The following is a 21,410-nucleotide window of genomic DNA, read 5'->3' as shown; positions in this document are numbered from 1 at the left end:
TTTGTGTGCATGGCAAACACACCAGGGCACTCCAGGTCCCACCCCATCCTGCCGGCTCCACAGCAGCCCCATCCATGTGCAATCCCAGCTTGTGTGGAAAAAAAACGCCTGAAGATTTAAATTTCCTGAAGCGGGTCCTTGCCTCCCCTTGGTGCCCGGGCAGCAGCTTCAGCCCAGCTCACAGGCTTTTAACCTCAGCCAGAGCACACATCTGCTGTGCCCGCCGTGTTTCTATTACCTGCTCTCTGCTGCCTGCGTTCGCTCCCTCGAACTGCGGTGATTTACAGGCGGCGTTACGGCAGGACAGCTCTGACACTGATGGAGTCGCTTATCTGCCGTCTCCGTCCTGCTCCCTGACAGCCTCTCCCCCAGGTATCAATCTGCACATCAGTTCTTTATTCCTAGGTGAGAGGAGAGCTGTCAAGGTTGCAGCTACACTGTCATCTTCATCTAAGCTGCCAGCCACCCTTCATCGCTTAAAGACCCTCTTTAACACACAAACGCTCTGGGAGGGGGTCACCGTGTTGGAGATGGCAGCAAAATTTCATTTGCTCTCAAGGTGCTCAGAGCTTGATGGATTGGCTCTCATTTGTCAGGGTGCCCATAAATAAACAAGAGTTTCCAAGCTGTAGGTTCAGCCCCACAGCTTCTCTTTTCTGCAGCCCTGCAGTGGCTCCTGGCTGCCTGCCTCTTACAGGGGCCCCTGCGAGACATGAGACTGCCCTGGGCTGGGCTGCCACCAGGGCAGTGTGACAGAGCAGAGGGAGGGTGGAGAAGACAAGTATGGGGAGCCAGGCTTGGCATTGGGGTTTGCCAGGAGTCCCCACTGTCTTTTAGACAAAGAATAGGGCTGAAGCTGAACTGCAGAACACCATCCCATCCCAGTCACTGCCCACTTTGGCAGGTTCATAGAATCAGGACAGGGACACGCGGGGATACCAGCACCTGTGCCCTGAGGTGGACAAACTGTGACAGGGTGGGCCCCACCAGTGCACTTTAGCTCTAAATAATTTTTCTAAATGATTTTTAGCTTAAAACTGCACTGGTGAGAGTGATCCTCTCTGGGATCACTGGCAGCATTGGTCCATGGCACAGGGTGACAGGAGAGGACCTGCATCCACTTTGGGGTTTGCTCTCAGATGCTGCTTTTGGGCCAGAGCAGCTTCCAGCCATCCTCAGCTCTGATAGGAGATGCTGTGTGTGTGCACTGGATCTCTGTTAAAACCCCATGTCACCTTGGTGTGCCATGCAGCCTGGGGTAATCCAAAGGGACAGGCAGTGCACAGCAAAGGAGAGCAGTGGGCATGGCCCTGCGTGCCTCAAGTTGCATCTCATTTTGCTGGGGCATCTTCTACCCACAGCCCTCTTCAGTTTGGTTTCCTCGTTGCTGCTCTTTCATGAATAAGAAAGCCGCTGAAACATAATCTCTACCATAATGTTTATTAAATAGTAATTTTAAAAGGTTTTTATACAAATCATATAAACACAGTTTTATTTTTTGTTTTGTTTTGTTTGTTTGTTACACCGAAGAATCACAGTAAAAGCTCTTTAAGTCCGTAAGTCCTGGCTCAGCCAGTAAATGGTCAAACACCTTGAACTGCAAACCTTGGAGAATTTCCATTTCTGCATATAATTTCTTCATGGTTTAATTCCCATGCTCACCTCCAGCACCTTCCCACAAAATGAAGTCACCCAGAACTACAGCCCGCCCATTAGCAACGTGTCCTGCCATGGGAAGCGTGTGGAGGCAACAGCCCATTTGAGCAAAGGCATTAATGCCGATTTTTTTTTCTTTTCTGAATTTCACAGAGGGAATTGCAATCAGCAAACCTAATCTATTTGCAGAGGAGGATGCAATGAATTGAATGCACCGATGGCCTTTCCCCCCTCCCTGCTGAAGTTACAATCAAACACAGTTTTCCACAGAACAGTAAAGCACCCGGCAGAGGTAAGTGAGGTATTGGCTGTGCAGCATGATCGGCCTTCTCTCGCCTGGCGAGCTCACACGTGGGCCCTGCCCCAGCTGCCAGGGGCCAGCGGGACACATGGGCTGGGCCCGTGCCACCTTAGTGCCAAGGTCAGCAGTACTCCCCTGCCCCAGATCAAGAGATACATTAACACGAGTCAGTCCCACGGAATAAGTCACATACACGATACATACAGAGAATTCACGTGCGTGTGCAAACACACTGTTTCTGAATATATCTATATATGAACTCTTCTCTCTGTACGCCTACTAAGACACCATAACATCACCTTTTTCATTATATATTTTCACCTATTGTTTGCCTAAGTCGGCTTTTCTACTGTATGGTCCTTTTCCATTCATCCTTCCCCTCTCTGGTGATTTGAAGGGAATGAAATCATTGAGCAGCAGCAATCCAGCTTTGAAATGGTCTGGTACATTTCCTCTCACTGCCTCTGTTTCTTTTGTACAGTAAAATAACACCCCTGTGGAATTTGTCTGTGAAAAACGCCAAAAGAAATAAGGTGATTGGAAAGGAGAATCAGAGACAGGTTTACTGCTGTTTTTGTCGGGGGCACGGTGTGAATTAAAGAAATGAAGGCCTTTGTGCGCGCATCCCTGCGGGTGCACGCGGACCGCGGAGGTGCTGATGACGCAGCTGCTCCCCCAGCACTTGTGCACCTTCCTCACAGCACAGAAGGGGTTTTTCACCTAAAATCTTATTGTCTGAGGGAGCTCTTCATGAAACAGTAGACAAATGTTCCTATGCCCACAGTACCAAGGAGCGGCTGTGGCACTGCTCATGTGTCCGTGCTCATCTCCTCTCCAGATGTTGCTTGTGTCCCCAAACACCTGGACTCCTGCATGATGTGTTTGCGGGGCTGGGCAAACTGAGCTTCACAGCACATCACGTCTTTGTCAACAGCAGTTGGTGAGGAAAATGATGCCATCCCCACCCCAAACTACTTGCCAGGTAAAATGTAAAAATCAGGACATGCCAGGTATTATCAAAGAGCCCCTGGAAAAGCAAACCCAGTGTGACAGAAAGGGTTCTAATTTATGTATGTGCAAGCTGATAGAGGTGATCCACCTGTACTGAACTGGAAATGAAGGCATTGCTTTGGGGTTCAACATTTCAACTTTTTTTCTCCATTCAGTTATTTTCATAACACTCCTGTCCCACAGCACAGTGGTAAGTGGAGAGGTACCAGCTGCCACACAATGTAGCCAGACCATTTGCAAGTAGAAGGACCAGATTTCTGCTGGGTTCTAACCAGCAGAGAGTGGTGAAGAAGAGCATTTTGTGGGGAAGGATGAAGGCCTCACTTGCTATTTGCTACAGCACTGATCATCAGCTAGAGGAAAAATACTTCTAAGGCACTTGTTCAAAGTAAAAAAAACAAACCAAAAAACCAGCTCACAGATAGAACTTGGGGGTTTTGCTACTGATCAGGAGCAGTGCAGCTTTGCTCCACAGGGGATGCGGTGGCAGCTGTTTGGTCCAGTGGTGCTGATGACACCAGCTCACCCCCCCTGGCTCCAGGGACAAGGGGAGCATCAGGAAGGTGAGGACTGCCAGTGGGCACCATGGCCAGGCTCCCCAGGGCTATGGGCATGGCTCCAGCCTCCTTCCCTGTTCATTTTCCCTTCCTGGCACTTTGGAGAGGCCTCAGCACTGTACCTCAAGTCAAACCCCAAGTGAAGCCCCCTTCCCAAAGCCATTGCCTAAGCACCAGCAACCCGACAGGCTCTATCTTTCGTTTGCTGCAATTTTCTCATTAGAGCAAAAAGAAAAATGGCAGGCTCAAGAGGGGTGGGAGATTCAAATAAAGGCCTTCCTGATGAAGGCCTCTGCTGTTGCAATCAAAGATATGGATTTAATAAATGGCTCTTATTCACAAATCACTTTAAGGCTCTTCAGCTTTTCTCAAAGAGGTGCTTCTACACATAGGGTTTCCCTTCTATTTTCTCTCTTAATGATTTCAGAAAGCGCCGTTGTTACTGTTGACAGTAAAGCCAGTATCCCATCTTTCCCCTGCTACCAGGAGAAGGAAAGTTGAAGGTAACAACATGCTTCCATTTTCAGGACTGCAAACTGCAGCTTCCTGTTCTTAGTGTGAAGTGCACAAATCCCTACAATGATATCTGGACGGAGTCTAAAATGGACAGGGGGCTCCGTGTGTTTGTGTGTTATTTCTAAAGAAATCCCTCAGCCTTCTCAGCAACTTTCCAGAGAAAGGAGGTGGGAAATAACAATCAACATTTAGTTTCTCACATCCAAAAGGTAAACCAGGTTCCCTTACCACATCCCAGCCACTCACATTAGCAGAAAATGAAGATGAACCAACAAACAAGGGGCTCAGTCTCCCCTCGCCCGGCACAATCTGGTTTGCAGGAAAGCCACTCGGTCCTGGTGGAGTGTGACCCAGCAGCAAGACCTGGTGGCAGGAGCAGTGCCTCTCCTCACTCCTGCTCCCCTCATTCCCTGTATGGCATTCAGTTCCCATAGAAAACAGCAAAAAAGTACCCCCCTGCCAGCCCTCCTCACCGGGCACAATGCCAAGGGTGATGCCCAGGCACCCATCAGGCCTCTGAGCAGCACTTCTGGTGGTTCATCTTCACCTTGTGCTTGATGCCGTCGTACAGTTCGAAGTTGTAGTTCTCCAGCGTGGTGGAGCTCCGCGAGGACAGCCCGGCGTACGAGCACGTGCAGTAGAGGAGCAGCCCAGCGCAGATGGCCCCCAGGAGGACACCGAGGGAGCTCATGGCTATGATGGTCACCAGGATGGGATCCAGGGTGTACAGCCAGCTTTTCTCTTTGTCCAGCTTCGGGGTTCCTGGAGAGTTAGTAGAGAACAGTGTGTCGTTCCTATCCGATCCAAAGTAATCTGCAGTGGAACGGGCACTTATTATCCAGGGATCGCTTTTTATTCCCCCCTCACCTTTTTACATTTCTTACTTGGAGTTGTGATGGCTTTACAAGAGTTAAAGTATATACAGGGGACTATCTCAGCAGGATTCACTAACCCAGGTCTAGAAATCATGTGGAGCACCAAACTACCAAGAAAGTTAGGCACCTTGATTCACTTTTAGACATCAGACTATTGATATAGCGTGCAAGCATTCTACACCCACTGAAACCCTGGCCCTTCCAGTGCCACTAGGTTCAAAACTATGGAATCAATCTGTCACAGGTCTCAGACTTAATTTTCTCCATTTACAAGTCAAAATGCCATGCAAGCAGCAATTAATGCTTAAAAGATCAGTTTCACTTGTCCTAACACAAATACAATACATTGACTTTGCAAGGTTGCTGGCTGTTGGAAAACAGGAAAAGAAAACCAATGCCTTTGAATGCTAAGCCATCCCTTCAATGTATGTTCTCAAGTGTGTTCCAGCTCCCAACACCACTAAAGCTGAGATTTGTGAGTAATCTGAGTCTCTGGTACTGAAGCACAAGCTGCCACAGCTGGATTGTCCACGTGCATATGGACAATGTCCATGTCCATGTCCATTTGCACACCAACCTGGATCATCGCTGTCTTCGAAGTCTTGCTCAGAGCTTGGGAAGTCATCCTCCATTCTCGGGAAGTTCACTAGAACAACAAAATGGGAAGCACTGTTTGTTAAAAGAGGCCTTCTGGCAGCATCATTGTCACGGGTCACTGGAGTGTGAGATCAGCCAGAAGAAAGTAATTGTTAAACTACTGCAAGGCTCCTCTCTGTGGAAGGAGGAGGAACTCATGATCTTCTTCCCTTGGCCAAAGTCAATGAAGACTCTTGCACACTTGAGAGAAGAGGATCTTCACACTATGTCACATTTCATAACCACCAGATCAACAGCTTTTAAGAAGAAAAGAGAGTGAGCAAAAAGCAGAGAAATCAGACACCTTGAATAGCACTAAAATATTGTCATTGGTGCCTCCATAATGGCTATAATTCACTGTTAACATGCTCATGGGTATTACCCTTACACCTTTGAGTAGGATCTTAGTGCCTGTCATTACTGCCATTAAATGCTGGATCCATTTAGCACACACTCTGCTTTTCATATTTTCCCATATGTCTGACTGGATACAGACCTTCAATGACCCATTTCCTCTTTGAGTTTCAGATAAATTCACAATAATTTGAGGAATTTATGTATCTTCATTATATGTTTTAATACAAAAGCTGGTTGAAATGGAGAGAGAGGCTAATGGCCATATCTAGGCCCTTATGTTAACATTTGCCTGATCCAAATTCCTTTTAGTGGTGACATCTCTTTCTATTGTTCAGCACAGACCGAGGACTAGCAACCAAATGCACATATTATAATCTGGGCAGAAGTAAATTATTTTCCCGTGCAGTCTTCCTATCATTTTCTCTGCGTACAGTTACCATGGCTCTTTTCCACTTTTCCAAAAGAATATGTCTTTTCATTTCAATCTGTGAAGAGTTTTCAAAGCTGACTGTAACTGGGGATACTCAACTGAGAAGGTGTCTTGAAATGATCAGGAATGCAAAAAAATCAGGGACTAGGAAGTGATAGAAGTCACACCTTGGAAGCAGTTGTGATTGGAACCAAGATTACTTTATGCCTTGTGCCAAAATGGCAAGAAGAGTTTAAAGAGGTTACTTACAAACAACCAAAACTAAAGATTGTAAATTGTACCTAAAAAGCCACATGCAAAGAAATTATTCAAAACCTTATAAAAGAATATTTCTGCATATTTGCATGGATATTTAGGACTTGAAAAGACCTCCTGAATTGTCAAATACACTTTTTTGCTATCCCAGACAACTGTGTCAGGCAAGCCACACCAGTGACATTTCAAGGTTCACCTCCAGAGTGGGTCTCTGCTGAAAGCCACGCTGCCCCAACACCTCCCGATCCCTGACGGCAGCGATCCTCTGCTGGAATTAATGACACCTTCTCGTTCCTCAGGCAGAATTGTATCTGCACCCAAAGAATGAAGGGATTTCTTTGAATTTGCAAGTGAACCTGGCAACAGGAAGGCTCACAGCCCAGCACCTGCCCCTCCTGCTGATGAGCTCTGCATCGAGTGAGTCAGTTAAGCTGACTCAAGGCTGCCGGTACCTTGTCGAAGAAACACAGGTGCACACTGCCTTCTGCAGATCCTCACTTTAGTGGTGAGTTCACATGATTTCTCAACAGTTCTCGAACTGACAGGCCCAGATGGCAACATCTTAGGGCTGGGAGAACTGCCTGAGGGCCTCTTGCAAACATTTAGATCCAAACATGTGGAAAAATAACTTGCAAGGCATTTCACACGTGGAGATGTCTGAAGCGCTAGTCACCCGCTGGAAGACAAGCAGTGAGATTTGCCATCCGTGTCACCCACACAACCCTACAGAAACTGTATGTTGCTCAAAACTGTATGAGCAGAGGTCGAAATTAGATGACAGTCTGCCCAAGGAGTCCATGTGTGGAGAAGGGCTCTTGGAAGTCATTTGACATTCCATATTGTAGCTGCTCTAAATTTTGTGTGAGAACAAGCTAGCAATTTGATCCTTTTGTAATTTCCCAGGGTAGCCTTGAGGGAAAAGCCAGAAATAAAAAAGTATTGGTTAATCAACACTTTCAAAAGAACACCAGTTCTTCCAGCCTGAAAGGAAAGAGCACTGGGAAAACTTGAAAAGAGAGAACATTTATACAAAAAGCCCAGCCTAGAATCTGTTTACTCTTCTAGTGATTTGCTCAATTCCCCATGCTAATACAACTCTTAAGTCCTGCTTAAATGATATCTTCCTACTTGCCTATTTTCCTTCCTCCTCAGGCCCTCATTCTTCTGTTCCCCACATGCCATTTCATTGCTATTTGATTGTATGTTATCATGCAGGGCTCTACACCCTCCGGAAAGCTTTGGAAAAATGTAATTCGACGTTTCTTTTTCCATTCTGGGGCTTCTCGAGTCATTAACTGAATCAGCTCAGGCTGTGTGGGTGTCTGTGGGAATTGAAGCTGGTGGTCTCAGTTCAGTTCCTAGTGGAGATGATTTAGAATCTAGCCTGCCACAGAATCTAGCCTGCTGTTTGTCATCAGTTAGGCTCCTTTGGGACAAGTCCCAGCAATACAGTGACAAGTGGAGCAGGCCACAGAAGGCAACTCCCTTCAAAAGTGGTCCCCAGAAAAGCCCTGCAAGCTGGTGGGCAGAGTGGGAGAAATACATTGCTCTGTGCTGTGGAAAGCTGCTTTCTTAAAGGGCAAATTTCAGGCACAACTTACCTCGCGTTTTAAAAGGGAAAAAATATTCTGGAGAAAGGTAGTCAAGAAAGTTAGGGGGGAACTGTAATTAAATATGAGGAATGATTTCTCCTGAGTGAAAGGCCATTTTTAAAGTCCGTGTGCCAAATGATAGCTGTGAGCACCCAGCCAGTCCTGGCCAAAAGATAATATTAGCAATGATTTTGGAAACAGCCTGATGCCAAGAAAGGCTGTTATCTGTTGGATCTGAGAGCACTGCCAGCTAAAAGGCTAATTTATGGGACCTGGAAAAAGAAAGATAAAATTCTAATCAGACAAGGGCTGATTTAATACCATGTTTGTATGAACTCACATGGAGGGCAAGCAGGATTTCCAGAGATTAAAGAGTTTCAGTGTAGATCTGTTTTAAAATAGTAGCAGGGGTGGGAGGGATTGTGCCAGGGCGGACGAGAGGGGCAGGAGAGCAGACAAGTTCTCTGGTGTCCCACCACAGACATACACATGCCTCTTGCAGGAAAGCTCTCCAAACCTGCCCAAGGCATCTCACCTCTCCAAAGCTGAGCTCAGTGTGTCTCATGGCCTGGCACGTACTTCCCACCATCCCAGGTGCCCACTGCCAGCCCTCCTGCACGGGCTTAGCAGCAGCACCACCACCTCTGGCAGAGACCTCCACACCAAGCCAACAACTATTGCTTTGGAGAGAGCACCCAGCCCTGATTGCTGGAACCTGGACACATTCTTCCAAGGCAAATGACAACTGTCAAGAAAAAAAATTGCTGTTTCTTTCCAGCCTGACTTTGTCTGGTTTATGTCCAGGCACCAGGTGCTGCCTCCTGCCAGGTCACTGAGGGGAGCTCAATCACCCTGGGGCAGAGCTCTATCACCTGGCATCTCTCTCTGTACACAGGCATTTGCAGATTATCTGTGGTGTCTCTTGGAGTCTTTCTGGCTGAACAAAATGAGCCTCTCAGCAGGAGGTGCCTTTCCCAAACAATATATCAAACTTGCAGTAAATTCCAGATCTTATTATTGCCTGCCTAGAGCCGCTCTGGCACAGGACAGCCTGGCCTGGAGAGTGCCCAGGACGCACTCCCACCATCCCTGTGCTCCTGCTCCCCACTTTCTGCCAGGGTCCACAAGCTCTGGGGCTGAAAGCCAGGTGATGGGTGCTTTGTGAGCTCTGCTCCTTACAGTCTTTCATTCCCAGTAATATCTGTGGCTGTGCCTGCTGGGACAAAAAAAGCAGAGTGTGTAGGAGGAAGAAAAACAAATTGCTGGTTTTGGGGAAATAAGCAGCACATGGTTGTTTCCCCACTGTGGAAAGGACTCGAGGGCAGCCAGCTACATGCTCACCCCTCTCTCCTGCTGCTACAGCATCCCTCTTGGCCAGTGCTGTCCTGCCCAGTGAAGGGAGTGTAGGAGGTACACCGCCGCTCTGCTGCCAAACAAGTGCCCATGAGGGTCAGAAACGTTAAATGCAGCCAAAGCTAGGAAAACGGGGTCAGGAATTGACATTTCCCAGTCTTGGCATAACAAGACAGAGCCCCGGCTCTGCTCTCATCCCTGCTTTTCTCTCTTTGCTCATTCCCAGTCCTTTTCTCTCCACAGCAGTGTGTGACTCCAACACACATCATTTTGTTTTGACACGGCGGAGCAGCCGCCGTGGCCTCGCCTTGACACCGCTCTGCTCGGCGGCGGCAGCGCTGCTCCTCTGGCTGGGAGCCCCGGGGGCTGGGGGGGACACCTCCCACCCTCAGCAAATGGAGAAGCACTTCTCAAAGCAGCAGCACAGGCTCCAAGCAGGAACACTCCCTCTGAATCCCCCACTGCTCTATTTCCAGCTGAAAATCCACCTCACTTCTCTCCTTCCCACTCCTCCAGAAACACAGGACTACTTTAGTTTACAGAAGGGATAAGTCCCTGCCAAATTTCAAATTAAAACAGTGCTTTGGCTACAGTTGAGCATTAAAGAAAACAAACAAGCTGCCACTCCCTTGCCTGGCCTCCCTCTGCAGTGCAGGAACCGCTGGACCTTATTCTCAGATTGCCTTGGGGCTGCCCTGTGCACACCTCAGACTACCACAAAACCATTGTCAAACTGGGGAGCATGGATGATCTCTTGCAATCCTTGGGCTTCCCATATGAAGATAAGGTGGGAAAGTATGGCTGGGCAGCTGAAGACCCCCCACCAAAAGCACTTGGAGACATGGAGCCAGGCTGGGCATTTGGTGTGGAGGTGGCCATGAGCAGGCAGCTATTTCCAGCGCTGGTGCTGCCCTCCAACATGTGGCACCCGGCCCTGCTGCACACAGGGCAGATGGCCAATGTGGCTACCCAAACTCAATACCCTGGCAAACCCTCCCTGCACACACACACCCCCGTTGCAGCCTGACCCCTTCTCCAGCTCTGCTTTTGCACCTCCCCTCGGCAGCGGCTCCAGGCCAAGGACACAGTGGTGGTGGCAGGCGTGTGTACGGCGTGGCCGTGCCATTGCACAGCGTAAGCCTCTCCCTCTCCCCCTCTCAGCTCTGGAGAGCCCAGGTAAGGAGCTGACCCGCAGCTTCTGTGCTCTGTGCTGAGCTCACCTACCCCAAACCCAGCGGCTCCTCGGCAAAGGGCGGCACTGGCCCCGCTGCCGCCCCGCGAGGGCTCGGAGCTGGGGGAGAAGCTGGCAGCTCTGTGGCATCCTGCCACGTTTATCACCCTCCCCGTTGTTGCTGTTTGTTTTTGCAGTGCAGTGGCTAACGACACCATGCCTCAAACTGGCAGTCACGCCTGCAGTCTCTGCTCAGAGCCGCCAAAGCTGCTGATGGAGGAGCTGTGGCGGAAAGCCAAGCGCTGTCCAAGCTCGCCTCGGGGCCTCGCCTGCCGTCTGCACTCCTCACTCTGCTGCCCTGACACGGGCTACGTGGGGGCTGGCCCTGGTGAAGTCAGTAGGTTTTCACAGGGACAAAAATCCAAACACAGCCCCACGCACAGCCTGGTTCCTCCCTTGTTCCCTTGCACGTGGCAGCAGAGGCGTTTCCACCAGGCCGGGAAAAGCCAACTTCACCCCCAGAGCCCCGGGGCAAGCAGCTCTGGGGACCCTGTGCCAAGTGCCATCCTGCACTGGCAGGAGGCTGACCCAGCTGTGTGGTGACGGAGCTCTGCAGCCTGCTCCTGCCTGATCAGCCATCTCAGGCACGCTGACATTGCCGAGGCACAGCACTGCCTTCCCCACGGCACCCTTTGCTTTGCCAGGTCAGCGCTCCCTCTCTCACATCCCCGTCAGGCACTGGCTTTGCCCCAGTGCTTACAGAGAGCGCCCATGGACCCCCTTCTGCTCCTTCAGCACAACACCAACTCTAGAGACAAGGTAAAAAGACTGACACCATCACAGCACATACCACTAGGGAGCCACGCCCAAAGCCTCCCGAGACACACAGGACACAATGCTGCTCCCGGAAAAAGAGAGCCCCCACTGCTCCCCCAAAAAGTTTTCCTCTTTTTTTTTTAAGAAGACACCTAAATGCCTGAAGTTGCTGGCAGAAGAGTTTGCATTAAAATCACACTAAGCTGTATTTATTGCCTTAAACAAAGCATGCTAATTTTAGCTGCTTTCTTCCCTAGGATGTGCTGCAGCCTGAGCAGCACCCAACTCTCCAGCCAATCTGTCTGTGGCGCACGTACGGAATAATTAATCCTGAACGATTTCTCCCTTTTCGTCTGTTTACTTAACAGCATTTTTTTCTTCCTTGTTGGGAAGCCATCAGTCAGTCTCTCCTTCCCTGTTTTTCACATGTGCATATTTGTTTTGAATTTTGCTTGAACAGTCGCTGAAGTGTACAAAATGCAAATTACAAGTGTAATTTGCTTTGCTGTACAATTAAGGGAAAAAAAGCCCTCTCCCAAAAAAGCAGCATGGGTACTCAGCTTTGCTTGTGTTTGAATAGCCAGTGTGAGGGATCACATTTGAATTCTTTTTTTTGTTGATGGCCTGAATTCCTAGTAGAGTCAGGAAGTTTCATTGCAAAGCTGAGCTTTATGCCAGGGTAAAGAATATGAGAGAAGGAAAATAAAGAGGGAAGGAAAAAAACTCTCAAACTTGCAGCAAAATGTATTTCACATGAAATGTGATGCTGCTGACTCTGCTGAAGGGGTGAAGGGTGCACATAGAGAAGATGGGAAGCAGAACTGCTGCAGCAGAGGTCCCTGTAACAAGTTGGGAGGACTCAGGTGGAGGGAAAGCAGGGGACACACACCTGTCCAAACACTGGTGTACAGGTCCCCTGCACAGTCTGACACGCAGAAACAGGGATTGCACAGAAGAGGAAAGGAAAGCATTGCTGCTTTCATTATTAATTTTGCTAATGGCTTACCCGTTTTTTGCTGAGCTCAGGGACAGAGCATGTGGCTCAGCTGAGCTGGCAGCCAGGCCAGCCCCAGGGGCCCTGGAAAGTCGGATGTCCTGTCTCCAGGGGCCCCAGCTGGAGAAATTCTGTGTAATCACACTGAGCAATTTAGCACTTAGGCAACGCTGGTGAAATCCCCAAACAATTCCAAGAGTCAGTCCAGCCTCCCAAAACTCCCATAAGGACTGGTACAAATGTAATGGATCTAAAAGCTGCTATTAATGGCCTGATCCTGAGTGCAGCAAGGCAGGGAGCCCACAGCGTTTGGGCTGCTGGGAGCCAGGTCTGCACACAGCAGGAACTGGAGCTTCACTTGGCTAAAAGGAATAGCCCTGATGCTCCAAAGAGTTTTGGAACTCTGCTTTGCTTCAACCAACAGCATTCTCATTAGCAAAGAAAGAAGAAGAAAGAAAAACCCCAGATATTTGTATAAAAATATCATCATTTTATTACATTCCACACAATACATCTTCAAAGAATTTCAAATTTCCACAAGATATTTTTCACACACAGGCAACTGGGCAATGCTGGGGATGTCAGGGCTCAAGGAGCAGGGGAGAACTGGGAGTAAAAATCTCGAAGTGACCTTCTGTTTTGTCTTTGGTGATTTTGGTTTAAAAGACAGGGTGCCACATTCTCCTCTCTGACACACCAATGCACACTTGCTAAGTCTGTGGGGGTGAACCTGGTCAAAGTGAAATCGTCTGAACTAGGGAGACTGAGCTGACTTTGGAAACGGGACAATATCATCTGCTGACATGGCTTGGGCTGACCTGAAAGTAAGCGCATGCCAGTATTTCACATCTGTTTTAATTTGCAGCTGACTGAGGGGGACAGGAATCCACATCCCTAACCAGATGCACTGCAACACCAGTGCTGTGTGATGAGGAGGCTCACGGTGAAAGCACCCTGGCCCTGTAAGCCCCTCTCCAGGGACCTTTCACTGGCACTGCCTCCCAGGTGGCAGGAGCTCCCCGGGTCCCCGTGGGACAGACGTGTCCCTGCTGCTCTCAAGAGCTTGTGGGAGCCAGGCCCAGGTGCAGCGGTGCCACGAGCACCCAGCACGCCTGATGTGCTCACCACAGCACATCACCCTGGGCTCTTCTGCGCTCCTTGCTTGTTTCAGACACTTGCTGCTGCAGCTGAGAGGATCCCACTGAAATCTGCTGTGAAACCAGCACAGGGAACTGAAACTGGCTGCACGAATTAAGGCAAGGAGGGGGATAGACTGACACCCCCATCGACACACATCCCCTGGGGACAGGGCTATGCTGCAACAGGGGCCAATACCACTTCAGCACCGTTTGTATTTTCACTTTTTTTCCCAGACCAAAAGGCAGCTCAAGACTGCAGGGAAGTTAACAGAGCTGCTCATCTTGATTCATTTTATGCAATATTAATGGGCAAAGGAGGGATGGGCACTAGCAAGTTTAGAAGGGGGGAGGGAATCTGATCACTCATCACAGATGAACACAAACAAGATGGAGAACCTTGCTCACTGGAGGTACTTATTTTTGCCTGCAAACAGATCAGGGTTAAAAATTCAAACCACTTGCATGTCATCATTCAGTAATTTATATAAGGCATTTCCACTACAATACGCTGGGCCATTCAAGAGTCGGAGGCGTGTGGAGGCTCCTCCTTGCCTCCCCAGTTAAAGCAGCAGCAATAGCTGGGCCCTCCAGGTGCACTGGTTGGGCTTGGCTTGCTAGATGTTACTGGTGCTCTAAGAAGCAGAACATTAGCAAACGCAAAACTGACATTCTAGAAAGTCAATGGGCAATTTTTATGATTCAGCAGCTATGGATTGGGCAGAAGGAAAAAAATCAAACCCAGAAAAGGGAACTATATTTGTCCCTTGAACATTTCTAGCAGAAAGACAAGGAGGAGCCCTCTCCCCCTTCCCCGTGTAAAAGCAAAACCATCAGCACCCAGAGTGAGGATACTTATTAAATAAATAAACCTTCAATTCTCAAGAAACTACAGTATTTAGCATCCACTAAGACCTGCTGAAGTCTACGTGTTACCCTAAGGCTGGCTTTAACAGATACAAACAAAACATTCATTATGAGCTTCTCTGATATAAGGCAACTTTAAATAGATTCACTTGCAGGTGGGGGAAGAGGAGGGCTTCCCCTCCCTCTTCCAAACAATGGCTGTGTTTTCATGTTGGCTGCAGAAAGAATAAAATGGAGAGATCTTGCTTTTTGAGTGTCTATGGACCTCTCTGGATTCTTCTAGCCATCTGAGGTGGACATTTCTACTGTCCAGCCTGGCCTTTTCTCAATTTGCACCCAAGACATTAACACTATCAAACAAGAAACCCAGCCAAAGCTAGATAAGGCAACAAAAAAGCATTGCTCTCTTCCCCAAGTAAACAAATCAGGGCATTCACCATAAACACATCCCAGACCTTCCAGAGGAGGCGGGAAGGAGGGAAAATTAACAACAACAAAAACAAAAATAAAAGCATTCCCTGTGCAAGTAGAAGCAACAACAAGCAAATGAAAAAGGGGCTGTTTCTAAATTTACATTCAGTCAGTCAGACCCACACAGAGTGTACCATGCACACTCACACACGCAGGTTTAGCACATGCACACGAGCCTCACACACAAGCTTCCAGGCTCACCATCAGGTTCCCTTGTAGGTTGCCTACTGGGAGGAGAAGAAAACCCCAAAACCCAAAGAAGCTGACCAACAACAACAAAAAAAACTCCCCAAACAAACACAACAAAACAAAATAAACCCCCACCTGACACCCCAAGTATCCTTGAAAAGTAATAGAAAGGGAGCGTTCACTTTTGAAGTGAAGGGGCGGTGTGTCTCTTCTGGCGATCCAAGATGCAGCATTAGTTTAGAGTTTGTAAAAGATTTGGGGAGGGCTGGGGGACGGAGAAGGGATGGAGATATCTAAGAGTTCACACGTATGCTAGGTAAGGAAAAAAGTGCAAAACTGAGGCAACGTATTTGAAGTCTTAGTTTCTGTCTGTCTGTCTGTTTTGTGTTTTGTTTGCTTTCTCGTTCCTGTTCGGCTCTCAGCAGCGCAAGCTGGGGTCTTGCTCTAGTTTTATGGTTAGGGTGGGCTCCACGGCCACGGGGGCCCCGTTGGCATAGTGGGAGGTTTTGTAGGTGATGGAGTGATCACTCTTCTTGGCCGCATAGCGGAACCGGTGGTAGTGGAGCACAAGGGCCAGCGCGACGGAGACCAGCACCACAACAGCACCTCCGGCGGCAATAACGTAATACCAGTAGGCTGGGATGGGCTGCACTGACACCGTGTCCACTGTGGGCTCGGTCCCTGGCAGGAGGGTTGCCCCTGGGGAGGAGACACAGAACAGGGTTGCTAGGTGGGAGGCATGCAGACGCACAAAAAGAAACACACATGCTTTCAAGAGTACAGCACGGAGCAACACGAGGTCCCACGGCCACCTCCAGATACAGGGCGTGCTCCTAGGGGAGGGCACAGCCTGGCATTTGCTGAGCCCACATTTCCAAGGGCCTTTCCCTTCCCTTTTAATTAATCAGGCTGCCTGGAACGCAGTACAAATTCCATATGCACTATTATTACTGTTATTTTTGGCACCGATGAATGTTTTTTTCCCTTCTTTATTTTGGCCATCTCCAGATCAGCCACCTGGTTTTGTCTCCACATGGCAGATGTTGTCAAGCAGTGACAAAACACATCATGTTTGTAATTGGAAGTAAAGCATAATCTCAGATGGCCGAGGAAGTTACCACAGGAGACCGGGAAAGAGATTACAATGAGAAGCATTTGTCATTCTTACTGCAAAGACAGAGAAGAAGTTCTCTGTCTGAAAGCGCTCTGCACACAGGTCTAGTCTCACTGGGTGCCCCATTCACAGACCTACACAGATTTCCTTACTATTTCTTGAAGCAAGAAGAATGGTTATAATTATGTACAGGGCACGGGCTGCAAAATTCAACCCAGTATTCAGACAAGAAACTCATGCTCTCTGCAGCTTCAGCAAGCCAGGACTATGAATTCATGCTGATAAAGCAACACACCTCAGGAGGGCTGGAAAAGCACCTGGCTCCCTTGAACTCATGGGCAGGCACTGCCCAGACTCAGCCCAGTGACGGCCATCCCTCCCTGCTCTTACAGCTGTGGAAGGGTTGCTGTCCCTGGCCAGGTGGCTTGGGGACAGCCTGCACACATCTGCAGCTCACAAGGAATGGCACAGCCTGCGCCGCTGCTGCTCCTGCACACGCTGCTCCCACCTCCCCGGCAGCACTCCAGGGGCAAGCTGCACATAACTAGGGAGGGATGTATTTTTGCACCAGGTTTATTTACTGGTTACTTCAAGGGGGCTGGAGTCCCCAGGGAAATTCTCAGGAGGGTTTGGTCTGCTGCTGGACACATTGACCCCCTTCCTGTGACCACCCTCTCCTCCTGCCCCTGGCTAGCTAGTGGGGGGCAGCCCCCTCACTGGGTGCTGGCTAGAAGAACTTTGGGGGCTCCTGGGTTTGGTGCCAGCACATTGTTGAGCTCTGTGCTAACCAAACTCCAGCTTGGTTTCCAGAGCAGGCTTGGAGGATGCCAAGGGGAAAATACAAAACAGCTCAGGATGCACTCAGCTTTGCCAGCAGCAAGGGCATCTTGCAGCACAGCCTCTGCCCTCCCCTACAAACATTGCCTAACAGCAGAGTCACTGGCTGGAAATTTGGGATGGCGACGGCTTTGCTGCTAGTGGCACAGGAGGTGAGGCAAAATGATGGTTCCTCTGCCACTCACAAGGCTTTTCTCCTGTCCCCATTCCTCAAAAACTGGGCATAGGGACTAAAACCAAGAATGAACAGTGCACCCAGATGAATAGCTACAACAAAAAAAAAAACCTCAAAAGCTAGAAAAAACCACACAAGCAAGACAAACCCTGCTTTTATAGAGCAGGAGGCTGGGAACCACCCACATATTTGTCATTGTAGGCAAGGAACTCGGATGTCTCAGGAGAAGCCTAACTGCCAGATATGCTGCTCTCAACCTGTCTCACCCCAGCTGCCCCTCACCATCGGGAGCGGGGTGGCCCTGTCCCTCCTGCCCCCCAACAGTGCCTGCAGAAGGGGCATACAGGCTGGGCTGTGTGTTGAGGATGGCAAAGGTAGGGAGCAGGCAGCCCTCTGACCTCCTTCCCTAACTCCACTGGCCATGCTGGTTTGGGGAATGAAAGCAGCACATCCCTGTGCCTCCCTGAGCAGCTGTTGCCCCTCACCTGCCTGCATGGGGGTGGCAGTGTGGGACATCCCACGGGGGCTGCTGCCAGCTCCCTGTGAGGCTGAGCATGTTCAATGCTGCCTTGAGCCTCGCTGATAACCCCTCCTGTCTCCCTCCACAGATCCAGCTGGCTGAGCTGGCCCAGACCCGAATGTGACCCACCACCATCCCCAATGGATCAGCAACACCTCTCCTGTGCCTGACAGCATGGGGGGGCTGGGCTGACCCCCAGGGAAATCGTGGGCCTGCTTGCTGTATAGAGGCTGCTTGTGTTTACACTTGGTGACAGTCTCTGCTTACATAGCACCTTGCTTCAGTGAGAGATTTACAAACAAACAGCCTCTCACACCACTGATCTGCACCAGGTCCCATGTGGAAGCTGGGATGGGGAGAGGGGCAGGTGTCAGGGGTGACAACAGCTCCTGAGTCTCAAGAGAGTGGGAGGAAGCCTTCCTCCTTGTTCCTTTCTCCTCCTGTACATTGCCCAGTGGAAGGCTGAGTGTACAAAGGGTGGGTCTGGCCAGAGGAGCACATGCCATAGTGCCCAGCCTGCAGCCTTTGCCCCTTCCCTGTGCATCTCTGCCCTCTGCCTGCCTGGGGAAGGAGGGAAGCAGTATGATGTACTGCAGATGATCCTGCTTGTGGGAAAGATCCCTTGGGGAACTCAAGCTGGCTGCAGCTTCAGGACAACCCCTGCTCGGCCCTGACCCACTCCAGATGTCCCAGCCAGGGCTTCAAGCACGAGGGTGGTGCAGAGCCCTTCCTCAACCCCCGTTTCCGCACATCATGGTCCTGCTGAGGAGATAGCAGAAGTCTGGAGAGTTCATTTAGCAACTGAAGTCATTAAGGAATCACACTCAGTTGTCTCTAAGCCCTAATGAAGCCAATCCCCAACATTAATGATTGTTCTTCCTTACATTGCCAGACACTAAATATAGCTGCCCATCCACTCAACACACAGAGCTGATGTTATCTGCTCTGTTTTTACTGGCTCTGCTGCTCTCTGGAAGTTTTCTGTTATATCAGTGGAAAAGTTCACTGCTCAGGGAGATGAAAATAAAAAAATCCATCTTCTTAACTTAATAATTTTTCCACTCCCCTTTGCCTTCTGCCACACACACACACTTGCCCTTCCTCATTTATTCACTAGTGCTCTCGTCTTAATAAAGAACTGCCTCCTGCTGTTGCTGTCAAGTTTGTGGCTGCTGTTTATATGGAACAGCTTGGAACACCAGTCAGTGGAAACCTGATTTAATCCCTACAGGGTGGATATTTTATGTGGTTGTGCTGCTGGTCCTCACACCTCCAACCTGGCCAGGTACTGCCCCATTCTCTTTTCAATGGGGAATGCTCTATAGGGACTAGTTCTGGAGTTTTGCACTGAGAATCAAAACCCAAAGAAGGAAAAGCAATCATCTGGGGAAAAAAAAAAGAGAAAATCCTTTCTAGAAAGCTGCCTGGAGGGCTGCCTGCCTTGCTCTGCCACTGCCGTGTCACAACTCATATTCCTTCCTGAAATCACTGACATTAACTGCTGTGGACAAGCAACACAGCTGGACTTTTCATAGATGACACAGATGAAAGCAAGTATTACACTCATCTAATCTGAATGCCACAAAACCAGTGTCAGTCTCAACCCCCTAACTGCTACCTGTCATTGCTCCAGGGAGATATCTCTATCTTGATTTTAGGATACCGGCAGGGGGAGAATCCACCAGTCCCCAAGGCAAGTTTTTCTCCCCATGGTTTTTCTCCATGCATTATTTGGAATATATCTCTTATTTTTCACCTGGCATTTATCTAATTCCTTGCTTCCAGACACTTGTTGTACCCTTTCTTTAGGGTGGGATGCATCAATGCTCAAATGCAGTACAGTTGAAGCACACTTTCCTGGTCCCGTAAGGTCCTGACCCACTAGGTGAAACATACTCCACCTACACAAATTCTCTTTTTATTATTTGCTGGAGCCTGTAAGGTGCATATTTTCAGCTTTGCTCCCAAGCCAGGAGAGGAAGGATTTGCTATTATTTTTAATGGTATATGACTTTTTCAGCTCATCATGTAATTGCAGGAGTGGGGGCTATAGAACACCTCAGTAATTCATGCATAGTTTTTTCTCTCCAGCTCCATTTTTTTTTCTCCAGCCAGGGACTTCTTTCCCTCATTTTACCCTCCCCTTCTGTTGGGCATGTCTGTCTCTCCCTCATTTTAATTATCATTTAATTGCCTCCTGTCTTCATCTTCACTTCTCCATCTTTTCCCTCTGCACTTTACTTTTTCCCAGGTCACTCCATCCCTCTGTGCCATCTATACCTGCTTGTCTTCCAGGGGAGCCTTTTCAACCTTTTGCTGCAATGGCAATTGCTCCCCTGCTATGACCAATGCTAGGATGTTCTTGAGGGAGCCAGGAATGGGCAGGAGCTGTTGGAACAAGCTGGCAAGTTCCAGGGGGAAGGGGAGGTGTGCCTGTAACAGCATCTGCCTGTGGTGCTCAGGGACCTCACTGTTTCTCCCCAGCCAGTGTGCCCTGGGGAATACGATGGGGAAGTGGAAGCACTCAGGCAGCAGGGCAGGGGCAAAGGGGAAGACAAGCAATATGAATTAGCAGGATTTTAGGATAGACTTTAGAATGGAATGTGAGGACCCAGAGAGGGGTTCAAACTGTGACAAGTCTCAAAAGACAAGGATGGTGTTTGCAAAACAGATACCAGACCAGGCCTAGGAGAATGTAGAGCAATGGTGGAAGTCATGAATGGTTGTGAGGCGTTAACTGTCACCTGAGAATATTGCAGCAGCTTTTCAGTAAAAGCCTGCTGCAATATCAGATAAACAAGCCGATAAACAAGCAGAACTGAATTCCTAGTTGTTACAGTGTGGGTGTGACTGTAAAACATGGTGTTAGACCCTGCATTGTCCCTCACTTGGTAACTCTCCACAGCCTGAATCCCCAGGGACAGAGCCGTGCATGTGACCTCGGTCTCGGCGCCTGCTTTGCCATCGCTGCCGCAGCTCGCAGTGCACGCACCCAGGAGAGACAGCTCTGCCCACATGGACGTCAGCTGCTGCCAGGTAGAGCCCAGCCATAGCTTACAGGTCACCAGCACAGTACAGACATCATGTCCCAGTGAAAGCAAAGGGCATGTTGATTCAATTGACAAAACAACTCTCAAAATTAAGGGGAGCTCCAAGTTTGCTCTTCATCACAACACGACCCCCAGACATATTCCTGAAGAGGCAGGCAGGAAAACAAAATCCAAATTTAAAAAACATGTAAACCCCTCAGACTAAACTGTCTGCAAAAGTAGATAGCTTCTCCCACCCCAGAGCAAGACAAGCAGCATCCCCCCTGAAAAGAGAGAGGCAGTTCCTTGGAGTTCTTCACGTTTTCTCCTACCCTTCAGGTTTGATCAGAGAAGTCTTGGTTTCTGTCCTCCAGGCTAGTATTAAGCTGATAAGTGTACCATTTTCACTTTGTTTTCCTTTTATTCACTGTCACCTCCAGAGATTCTCATGGCAGTTTGCTCTCTCACTTATACCTCTCAACTCCCTTCCCTTTCCAAGCAGACTCACCCCACCTTCCTTTGCAAGGACCCAACACGGCCACTGCCAGAGCA

General features: G+C 49.1%; 1 protein-coding gene across 4 annotated transcripts in view; it reads right to left on the bottom strand.

The window, feature by feature from the left end:
- Positions 1-1,421: 1,421 nt before the first annotated feature.
- Positions 1,422-21,410, bottom strand: part of NRP2 (neuropilin 2) — an 88,974-nt gene continuing 68,985 nt past the window's right edge. For 2 of the 4 annotated variants that reach the window (XM_059853265.1, XM_059853266.1), the window contains exon 16: positions 12,990-15,882. In XM_059853265.1, the coding sequence (XP_059709248.1) occupies positions 15,602-15,882 (281 nt within the window). In that variant the 3' untranslated portion in view covers positions 12,990-15,601. Of the gene's footprint in view, positions 4,855-5,493; positions 5,563-12,989; positions 15,883-21,410 lie in introns of those variants that run through there. The other 2 variants (XM_059853263.1, XM_059853264.1) reach the window with 2 other exon arrangements.

The sequence above is a fragment of the Haemorhous mexicanus genome, chromosome 8 (assembly GCF_027477595.1).
Source record: "Haemorhous mexicanus isolate bHaeMex1 chromosome 8, bHaeMex1.pri, whole genome shotgun sequence".
Taxonomy (NCBI): domain Eukaryota; kingdom Metazoa; phylum Chordata; class Aves; order Passeriformes; family Fringillidae; genus Haemorhous; species Haemorhous mexicanus.
Note: the sequence above shows the minus strand (reverse complement) of the source record. Positions and strands in the feature narration are given on the sequence as shown.